Source organism: Lupinus angustifolius, chromosome LG17, assembly GCF_001865875.1.
Source record: "Lupinus angustifolius cultivar Tanjil chromosome LG17, LupAngTanjil_v1.0, whole genome shotgun sequence".
Classification (NCBI taxonomy): domain Eukaryota; kingdom Viridiplantae; phylum Streptophyta; class Magnoliopsida; order Fabales; family Fabaceae; genus Lupinus; species Lupinus angustifolius.
Genome location: NC_032025.1, coordinates 962543 through 973533, shown reverse-complemented (window position 1 = coordinate 973533; position 10991 = coordinate 962543). Strand labels below are relative to the sequence as shown.

General features: G+C 35.9%; 2 protein-coding genes across 6 annotated transcripts in view; both read left to right on the top strand.

The window, feature by feature from the left end:
• Nucleotides 1–4977, top strand: part of LOC109331393 — a 6939-nt gene extending 1962 nt beyond the window's left edge. Inside the window, exons 7-14 of the mRNA XM_019565840.1 lie at nucleotides 87–159; nucleotides 268–313; nucleotides 410–519; nucleotides 1031–1138; nucleotides 1225–1284; nucleotides 1701–1762; nucleotides 3026–3338; nucleotides 3858–4977. Of these exons, the coding sequence (XP_019421385.1) occupies nucleotides 87–159; nucleotides 268–313; nucleotides 410–519; nucleotides 1031–1138; nucleotides 1225–1284; nucleotides 1701–1762; nucleotides 3026–3338; nucleotides 3858–4655 (1570 nt within the window). The 3' untranslated portion in view covers nucleotides 4656–4977. The remainder of the gene's footprint in view (nucleotides 1–86; nucleotides 160–267; nucleotides 314–409; nucleotides 520–1030; nucleotides 1139–1224; nucleotides 1285–1700; nucleotides 1763–3025; nucleotides 3339–3857) is intronic.
• On the top strand, nucleotides 5791–10756 carry LOC109331394 (ubiquitin domain-containing protein DSK2b-like). 5 transcript variants are annotated; one of them, XM_019565842.1, is made up of 9 exons: nucleotides 5791–6154; nucleotides 6749–7483; nucleotides 7638–7849; nucleotides 7929–8039; nucleotides 8515–8573; nucleotides 9537–9568; nucleotides 10226–10318; nucleotides 10393–10550; nucleotides 10658–10756. In XM_019565842.1, the coding sequence occupies exons 1-8, from the start codon at nucleotides 5941–5943 to the stop codon at nucleotides 10542–10544; spliced, it is 1608 nt and encodes a 535-aa protein (XP_019421387.1). In that variant the 5' UTR covers nucleotides 5791–5940; the 3' UTR covers nucleotides 10545–10550; nucleotides 10658–10756. The 5 variants fall into 5 exon arrangements, with proteins under 5 accessions (XP_019421387.1, XP_019421386.1, XP_019421390.1 ...); XM_019565841.1 differs by having other exon boundaries at nucleotides 10393–10560; nucleotides 10646–10756; XM_019565845.1 differs by having other exon boundaries at nucleotides 5792–6154; nucleotides 9537–9559; nucleotides 10229–10318; nucleotides 10393–10560; nucleotides 10646–10756.

Genomic DNA, 10991 nt, shown 5'->3' with positions numbered 1-10991 from the left:
TAGGAAGTTGTGTAAACAAGTATTACTTTTTCTCTTATTTATATATGTAATCTGCCTTATTAATCCGTTTCTTATTGTTGAAACAGTTTATTTTATGACCCATTTGCCAATAAAATATATGATTATGCCAATGGACTGGCTGATTTGAAGTCGATGAAGGTGACCCTTTATTTGATTTGTTAGTGATTGTTTACACCCCAAACGTGACTGTAACTTTTAAGTATGCTGAATTCTGATATATAATTATGCTTGGTGATATGAATTCAGCTAGAAACAGTGATCCCTGCTCAAGTGTCTTTTGAAGAGGATCCTGGTAGGTAGTTGCTCTGATTAGCATGTTGAAATTGGGAGTTTTTCCGTATTGGTTAACATCCTCTATGAGAATGAAGTTGCATCAACCTTTGTGTAGGGAGAATTTTGCGCGGCTTCAGAATTGCTGCTCGTCTAGGCTTATCATTATCAAGGGAGACTGAGGTTGCACTAAGGACTTGTTCTTCACTAGTTAAGAACATGAATAAGGTACCTCAATTGGAATTTTATGATGATGGTATACCATTGCAGTATTGCCTATGCAGCACTGCTCGTCTGATAATCAAAAGGGTCGTTATACCATTGTCCAATATGTATCGTATTGGATACTTTGATACTTTTAGATGTTTCTCTTCTATATATCTTTGAATTAGTTTTTGACCTTTTGCCATTTCAAAATCATGCTGTTTCATGTCATATCCGTGTCTCCTATCTGCTTCCTGCAATACCGGTTTAGTTTATTGCCTAAATTTGGCATAAGAAAAATTCTCTCATCTCTTAGTTTTACTGGGATACTTCTCCTTCTATCTCTTGTCCACAGGCTATGCAGAAATGCTGCATATTTTTAATTACATTTCCACTTAATTAGTATCTTGTTATTGATGACTGGAAAAGTAATACTGTCTATTACAGAAAATACTCACAGGTTTTTTTTGGATGTCAAAGTAATTGTACTTTTAGTTTCACCATTCATCCTGCTTACGTTCCTTATATATTACAGAACAAATTAATGATTGAGTTGAACTATATGCTGTCCTATGGAGCTGCTGGACCGTCCCTGCGCTTGCTGTGGAAATTCAAATTGCTTGACTTTTTACTTCCTCTGCATGTAAGTGGATTTGAGTTGTTGACTTGTAGTCTTTTAACAATATACCTTTCAACCAAATAAAATTATTACTCATTAGTTGGTTACAGGCTGCATATCTTGACGATCAGGCAAATAAAGAAGATGCTCAGGCTTCCAATATGTTGATGGTAGGTTAGATTTACAAAGTAGTTCTACAAATAATCGTATAATTATTCACCCACGTAACTAACGGAAACGGCTCTTAAAATTTTTGGACATAAGAGAGATAAGACAACATGGAAATAGTTGTAGAAGCTTATTAATTTTTTGTGATAATTGGAGAAGATTTTGCTTTTAAAACTAAAGGTAAGTTGGGTAGTAGGTTAAATATTGTTAATAGATGTAGTGAGACTGAAGAATTTCTCTCATATTCGTAGACTATGCTTGTTGAATAGTTGGAAAATTGGATATGTATTTGGAGACAAAAATGAAGGCAATATAAAAATAGCAATATATCAGAACTCTGTAATGTCCAAATATCATAGGTAGCGTGTATTTGCTATGAACTTTTTTGCTTTCACTTATGGTTCTGTTGTTTTTGCAGAAATTATTTTGCCATCTGGATAATTTGGTTGCATGTGATCAACCTTCTGATTGCACTCTATGGTGAGTGTTTTTAGTTCCACTGGTCACAAGCATCACCTCTAAAAAAACCAATTAATCCTAAGATTTTAGGATTGATTTCATTGCACCAAGAGTTGGAGGGATAACTCTGATGTAGGTCCAGAGAAAGAAAGAATATCTAATGGTGCATTTAAGATTGTGTAAAGAATTAGGGCTAACTTATGAACTTTACATGCATCTTGTATGTATTTCTAGTTAGACTTTACTACAATATCTTTTTTATTGACATGGATTCAGAGCTTATATGACCATGTTCTTGTCGCACCCATTCTTCTAATATGGGAACTTCTTCAAGTTCAAAGGGCTCTTATGTAAGGAGGTGTTTTAGAGAAATAATAAAGGCATTCATGTGCCTACCTAACAGAGGTTTTAGCTTTTGAGATAGTTGGTTCTTGACAATTTCCATCCAAAAGATTAGGTTTAAAGTAAAGATACACATATATAAGATCCTCTGGCAAGATATTTTAAGTTGAATAGAAAAAAGTTACATTCTTCTTCCCCATTCACTTTCTGCTGATTTTTGTGTCCATGAAGCATGTATTCAGATCTTAAGAAGGAAATAAAATAATGGATCAACCCTTGTTCAGCCTATTATCATTTTTGAGTCTTCAATGGAACCTAGATTCCATGGCAGCAGCAAGTCACTTTCTAACACTTGTATTCTGTTTGGTTCTCTTAAGCTTGGAAAAAAATTGGTTTTGGTGTTTAGAGATGAGCTTCATTTTTCAGTTTTGTAAAGTTTTGATGTCAATTGACATCAGAGATGGGCCATAAATAAAGTATATCCCTGCAAAAATTTCAATATGGAAGGTAATACTTGATATTTAATTTTTGCCATACCCAACCTATGAATGTACTTAGCACATGGAACATCTGTATTTGGTGCAACTTTTTGAAGTGCCATGCCCATGCTTCATAGGATAGGAGATAAGTGTGTTAAATGAGGATGATCAAAGAATTGCTCATTTTCAGTTCTATTTTTAGCAATAAATGTATGTTCTAATTCAGTAATCACTTTAGGTATCAGCGTAATGATCAGGCTCTTGGTTTAGCAGCTGGTTCTTTTTTATTCTTATAAGTTTTTGTGGGTGGATGTGGAGAGGGGAACAAGTGGTTTATTCAAAACTTACTCTCTGGTTTAGCTGGCGTAGACTTTGCTTGAATGAAGTTGTTTGAGAATTTCTATTTCTCTCTTTTTCTTAGTGATGGATGTCTGTGACACTGTAGTATATTTGTATTTTACAGGATTGGATTGCTAGCGTTTCACCTGGCATTAGTAAATAACCCTCAAGATGCAGTTGTAGTTCGGACGTTTGCTTCTGTTTTATATCATGGGGAGTGGGAAAAAGGTGTTAAATTTGCTAAAGAACGTATAGAAATGTGCATTCATTTTGCACCTGAAATAATGAAGTCCGATGTATACAAATCAGATGAAGAAATTGCAAAAGCAGTCACTAAGTTGGCATCTTTGGTGATGGACTCCATACCTGCTCTGGTTGAGAATAATATTTGTGTCCAGCTCATGTCCAGATACCCATCTTTTTCACGCTCTGGCATAGTAAGTAAAACTTCTTTGGTATATATTTAGCTAATGTTCAAAAGATCGTGTGATTGATTTTTTGCATGGTGGTTGCAACTGGTTCAAGTCCTGTTCTAATTGACTGAGTTATTCATACATGCCTAGTCTAGTAAATGTATATAGTACCATATGAATTGTAATTCTATCATTATGACTTATGAGAGCCAGAGATGGTTCCACTCATTTAAAGACAATCTTTACTTGAATTGTCATCTCATGCATAATTTCTTGTATGCTTGCGATGAAGTTTTGAATATGGGTATAAAAGGATACGTTTGGACAGTTTGCCTTTCTCTACAGGGATATCCTCCTTCCTGCAGTAATCCCTTTTAGCAGATTCCTATAGCACCTGACTCTAAACTTGTCCCTTCATGTTAGGTTAATTCATCTTTTACCCATCTGTAAATCATTTATATCCATTTGAAAATATGTCGATTTGTGGTTGTCCATACTCCATAGCATAGGCTCCAGTCTAACTGAAAACTTTGTGGCTTTCAGGTATTTGTACCAAGGAAAACAGGGAAACATGTTTCTGAACTTTTCAAAGTGCTGGTCAATGGTATCCAATTTTATAGTAGTGAAAGAAAAAGCTCAAAGATAAATTATAACATGCTTGGGAAGGGTCACCTTCGAGAGGCTAGATATGTTTTTGGCAAAATTGTTCTTGAAACTATGAATAGCGGAATTGTTGGGGATGGGAAAGATTTTGAGGCTGCAAAATGTCATCTTAAGATCGATGGTGCTAAGGAAACTGACCAATTACAACTTTCAGATCCTGTAAACCATCAATTGGTAGCAAGGAAAAATAAAAGGCATGTTTCATCAACACCAAATCCTGAACATAACCAAGAAAAGATCAAGAAACGGAGATTGGTTGAGAATGGCGGTACTCCAGTGCAGAAAATGGGCAAATTGGAGTACAAGGAAACCGATGAAGAGCACAAGAAGGTTGATCTATCTACGAAGGACTCTGGTGCAAGGGAAAAAAATTATCACCGGAAACAGCTGGTAAATGATAGAAACAAAAGTGGTATTACCAGTAAAAGCTTTTTAGACAAAGCTAAGCATGTGAAGATGGTTGAACAAAACCGGTGCACACCAGCGCAGTCCACCGTGTCCAAAAATCATCCAGTGACCGCTGACAACTGCAACATAAAGGTGGATGCAAAAACAACAAATGAGTCTGACTTGAAGAAAAAATTGCATTTATCAGCTGATGATGATTTCAAAAAGAAAGGACAAGAACCACCTAAAATAAAGCAAAGTCAACCAATACTCTCCAATCTCTTCAAATAATCAATATCATTGTTTTGAAGCAGAAGATTTTGTATTTCCTCCTGCATAGATTAGAGACAAAAGGCATCTTATCTTCCTTCATTGCACAAGAAGCAGAAGATCAATCTTCATGCTATCCTTTTGGTTAGAAATAGAATTAATTATTTGTTTTTTGTATTTTTGTGTGTACTAATGCACTTGATTTGTCTTTCGTGCATTGAGTGTCAAGATGCCATGGGAGTTGATGATATTGTTGAGGGCAATCACAAAGTCTAGCATTATTAATGGGGTCACAATCAAATGATGATTTGAATGTTGTATAAATAATGAACACAAAGGAAAATCATCACAATAAAATACTTGATATCACCACTATTGTATCTAATTTTAATATTGATTGTGTAATTTGGAAGTGAAGTTATAAAATACTTAATAAAAACACTAGATATTTATATAACAATAAGGAAATGATGAATTATATATAAAGATGTATGTTTTAGATGGAGGGTGAAAGGAGGAACATTAGGTAAATGAGGAATAATGGGAGCTCAATACATAATGAATTTTGAAGGTTGAAGCAAATGATGATGAAATTTAGTTGTTGTGAATAAGTAATAGACAATATCATAAGAATTGTGAGAGGTAATCAAGATTTGTGATTTTCCCACAATTTTCAACATCTTTGTGGATGAAATTGATGGACAACGATTAATTCTAGATAATAAATAATAATATATGACAAGTACTTGCAAGTTACATAATTAAAAAAAATTAAAGAGAGAAGTGAAATAATCGATAATGTAAGGTTATAAATTTCAACCTAAAAAATTGTGGAATGCAAATCATCTCAAATCCGACAACTCATTAATTATGTGATCTAGGTCAATATACTTCAAGTCTCAAGTCAATTTTATAATAAATTAAATCCTATTTTTAGTTGAGTTAAACCAAATTTAATATTAAAATGTAGGTTATTTCCTCAAATTCTTTCAACAAAATAACCTAAATGTTGGTAAACTATTTATCTATTTTGATCATAGGTTAATTTGATTAAAGCATAATTGAAGGCATTGTAACAATTCTAGTCCCCTAAACAAGATAGGGTGCCTTGTCTAGGTTGATAATAAAATCTATTTAATATATATTTTTGTTTTCTTTGTTAATTTATTTTTCTCTGTCTCTCTCTGAAATCCTCGGTTTGATTTTCTCCCCCAATTCCCAATCTTGGAATTGTTTCTCCTTTCTTCAATTGTTCCAGGGTTAGGGTTTTCCATATTTCCCCTTTCTATCACTGCTTTTCAGAAACATGGGAGGTGAAAGTCCCGTTGAGGGTAATGGAGGAGTCAACATCAACATTCGATGCTCCAATGGTACCAAATTTACCCTTCAGATTAATCTCGATTCCACCGTTGGATCATTCAAGGAGATCGTTGCTCGAAACTCTGATATCCCCGCTCAACAACAGCGTCTGATCTATAAGGGTCGCATCCTCAAGGATGATCAAACTCTCAAAACCTATGGTATATTCTCGATCTTCTTATTCTTTTCTATTTCGTCTTTTTCTTCTTCCTAATTTTATTTTTTATGTGTTTAATTTGGTCCTGGTGTTGATTTTTTATTTTTATATATGACAAATGAAAACATGGATATGTTATGTGTTTTATTGTTCTTGGTTTATTGAATTTGTTCCGATTGTATGATTTGTCTGTAATCAATGAAAAATTATATGAAGCACAGATTGGGTAAGGCAACAAAGGGAGGTTTTGTGTTGTGTTCTATTCCTCATGAGTGAAAAACAACAACATGGAATTGATGCAACCAATATTCCTTCACATGAAAACTCTGGTGTTTTGAAGAGTCTTTCTCTTCAAAAGAATGATTTGCATGAATTACTTTAGCCAACCCTATCTAGTGGGATTAGGGATTGGTTGTTACATTTTCCCTAAAACAGGGCATTAAATACTTTCATTTTATTTGCAGCACTCTATTTTTGTCATCTCAGTAAATTAATTTCTCTTACAGCCTGTGAGCCGTGTGTTTAGGGCTTTGTACCGACAAGCACTGCTCTTTGCTAAATAAGCGAATATAACTAAACTTTCTATTCACCTCTATAGGTTTGGAGGCGGATCACACCATCCACTTGGTTCGTGGCTTTGCACCTGGCAATGCAGCTGGTGGGACCAATACTGGTACTTCCAACACTACGCCGAATAATACGAGTGGCGCTGGTGCTAATGTGGGTGGGGGTCTAGGCGGGCCAGGTGTTGGGGCATCACCTTTCCCTGGGCTTGGTATCAATGGATTGGGGGGCAGTGGCTTATTTGGAGAGGGCTTTCCCGATCTTGAACAAATGCAGCAACCATTTTTGTCAAATCCCAATATAGTGAGAGAAATAATGAACACTCCTGCTATGCAGAATCTAATAAATAATCCTGAGATAGTGCGGAATCTTATAATGAATAACCCACAGATGCAAGAGCTCATGGATCGAAACCCTGAGCTAGCACACATACTTAACGATCCCAGCACTCTTCGTCAGACACTTGAAGCTACTAGGAACCCTGAGATCATGCGTGAAATGATGAGGAACACAGACAGAGCAATGAGCAACATTGAATCTTCTCCTGAGGGATTTAACATGCTGAGGCGCATGTATGAAAATGTTCAAGAACCATTTTTGAATGCCACTACAATGGGCGGTAATACAGCAAATGATAATGCCTCTATCTTGGGGACTCAAGGTGGCCAAGTCAGGAACCAATCAACTAATCCCTCAACTACTAGTTCCGAAGCAACTTCCCCCGCACCAAATACTAACCCGCTTCCCAATCCTTGGTCCTCAACTGGAAGTAAGTTCTTAGACGATAATTTTGTCCTCATGATTGAGTATGGCTCTTTTTTGTCAATTATTTTAATTAATTTTCTGGTCTGCTCTAAAGCTAGTATCAACGTTTTTTAGTGAGTTGTGGCTAGTATTGGGCTAATTTATGTTGAGTATTGCAGCTGGAGGTGCCCAAACCAACACCAGAGGGCCAACTACTGGCGGGGATGCTCGACAGCAGACACCTACAGGCCTAGGAGGGCTTGGTCTGCCGGATCTTGAAGGCATGTTGGGCAGTATGCCAGATGCTGCTATGATGACCCAGTTAATGCAAAATCCAGCTATTTCTCAAATGATGCAAAGTATGCTTTCCAATCCACAGACTATGAATCAGGTATCCACTTGCTGACCTCATGTGCCTATGACTTGTGCATATGCTGAAGTGATCTCTCTAACGTCTTATTCAATTTTAGGTTCTTGGTGCCAATGCTGGGCAGCGTGGCATGCCTGATATGAATGCTCTTAGAGAAGTCATGCAGAACCCAGAGTTTCTTCGCCTGTTTTCCTCACCTGAGACACTGCAGGTAGACAGATTTAGACTTTAGATCTCTGCATCTGTTGATGAATTTGACTTAATATTCTCTCACGGGCATAGGGTTGGTTACCTGTCTGTGTTTGCTCAGGTTAATTAGCATTTGATCCAATAATGAAACCCTTTAGTCACATGCTTATATACATTACGAAGGATGGTAGTTTTGAATATTTGCATTTTGTTTCTTCTGTGATGAATTGTAGTAATTCTGCAGTGTTTTAAAAAATAACACGTAGCATACCTAATTGGCCTGAAGACTGCATAGGTCAAATGGCCTCCTAAACATTTGGGAAAATAATTATTGACTTTGACATTCTGTGATTAGATTTATACCTTTGTATTAGAAAATTGGATTCTTTAAAATGAGGTCTAATATGATGAAGAGGTTGTATTTTATGTTTCCCTATATATTTTGTCACATGTTTTAAGTTATTTTCTCACTACTGATTGTTCTATTCACGACACAGCAACTTATGTCTTTCCAACAATCCTTTATGTCTCAGCTTGGTCAGCAACAATCAACCCGGTAAGTAATGGAGCAATGCTGGGCTTTTCCATTCTCACATGACATTTGTTTTCGACTTCTCCATGAAAAGAAACCAGAACTTCCATTAATTGTTGATAACTTGATTTGTACTGTAACATAGCCAATTTTCAGTATTAAGTAATGTAGTTATTTGCTTGATCATAGCACATCTGTGGCAACTAAACTAGACAAAAACCCGACGTCTCACATGTAGTTGGATGAGCTTTATTGCATCTCTCTTTTTTCTGACCGCTTGTCCATAAAGCCATTAATTAATAAAGCTTGATTTGGCTGATCATTGATTATCAGATTCAATGCTTGAGAAATAAGATGTTTTTGGATTTTTGTCCCGCAACGATCCTTCAAAGAGGGGATTTTTTTATTAGAGTGTCCAAGAAGAAAGTTAGTTATACAACCGTTTATGTTTTTTAATGAGAAATAAAGAAAGCAATAATGTGTGTCAATTTAAAACCCTAAATTATTGTGGGCCATTCCATTCATCATTTCAAAAGGTTTAAAATAATTGATGTTTTTTCCATGGAAAACAAACCGTTGATTCTGAACTATTAAATTCAGGATGAATCAAATCTCCCCAAGTAGGATTTCATACCTATGAATACGAGGCTATGATCAGTCAGTACACAGTCAATGGTGGCTGGCTCACCCGGTCGACCTTTACCTCACGAGTTCCGTTCAAGTCTGGGGTTTTCCATTTGGCAGGCAATCTGTTAATCTAGTCCAAATGTAAATCCTCATTGAGGCCGGTGATGTGTCGTGGCCTCTCTCCCCCACCAATTTTGTTTAACCAAAAAGTGGCACACAACATAAATGCCTCTTGAATATGAATTTTTTTGGTGATTAAATAAGTATATAATGTTTTAGATGCCCTTGTTGAATTTTATTTTGTTGTTTTATATTTTTTCCGGGCTTGATTTTCCTTTTAATCTGGTATACTTGTTGCAGGGAACCTGGTCAAACTGGTGCTGGTACTGGTATGCAAGACAACCCTGTTTCTCTTTTGGTTTCTGTTCATAGAAACTATATTCTGTTAGTCTGTTTGAATATTTGTTGCTGTGATTTTACATTGGCAATTCAAATTGCTTGATCATCTCTGAAGATAACCCATCTATACCTGAGTTAGTATGAGTTATTATTTTTGGTTCGAATCGGGCAGGCCGGAATTTTTCTCACTTATTGGTATAAAGGCTTGTTTGTTATTGTTGAACATTTAATATTGGGATCGATTGTCCTCTTGTTGTTATCTGTATCTCATGACGAATTCTAGATCAGCTCGGATTCCAATTTTACTATTTGCCTACTGTTTCCCGAGATCTTTGCTCAGAGTTTGTTAGGTGGAACATGAATTATAGAACTGGGTATGGGTGTTTTAAAGATGTGGTCCTTGTGGAAGTCCATTCACATAAATTATGCCTAACCAAATTTAAGATGCTCCAAATTGAATCCTTACGACCACTGATTTATATATGTGCTACCTTTTGAACGGTCTCATGCATTAAACACATTCTAACTTGATTATATCATCTCCAGCAATGAAAGGGAGAGTTCTAACTTTAAAGGTGGTTGTTGGATGACACAATTGCCTTTTGTTTTTGCAAGCAGTTTCGGTTATTGTTTTCAAATGTTTCTGTTTGTAGGACCATTTAACAACATGGGGCTGGAGATGTTATCAAGCATGTTTGGTGGACTTGGAACCGGTAGCTTATCTGTTCCGAACAGATCAAATGGTTAGCATTGTTGTTGTCTTTTACTTTTCCGAATAGAATTTATACTTTGCTAACTGGTTTCTATGTCTTGTCAGAGCCACCAGAGCAATTGTATGCCACCCAACTTTCACAGCTTCAAGAGATGGGGTTCTTTGACACACAAGAGAACATAAGAGCTCTTATTGCTACCTCAGGGAATGTTCATGCAGCTGTTGAGCGGCTTTTGGGGAATTCTGGTGGACAGTAGCAGCAGGTAATGTTGGCACCATGTATTATCTTAATACCAATGTTTTTAATATAGTTGTTTTGTCATACATATATAATGTATTAATGTTTTAAGTTATTAACCTCATTTGGCAGGTGGGAAGGAGCAGAAGACTCAGAATTAAATCCCAATTGTGAGAACATGGTGTCAGATATTGATCGATTTAACTTGTATTTTCATCATGAGAATTATTTTAAAACAAATCTGTTGAATTTTTTACATGATATTTAGAATTTCCAATTATTTAATCATACATTCAGCTACAACAAAAAAACGAGTGCCTTTTGTACAATATATGCGTATTTCTAAAATACCTTATTGCTAATTTTATTGAAGTTCATTCAGTGTATACCAACAACAAAATGAGAAAGTTCAGTGATGACATTAATATGGAATGTAACTGTTACATGACCACTCCACTTGCAGGTT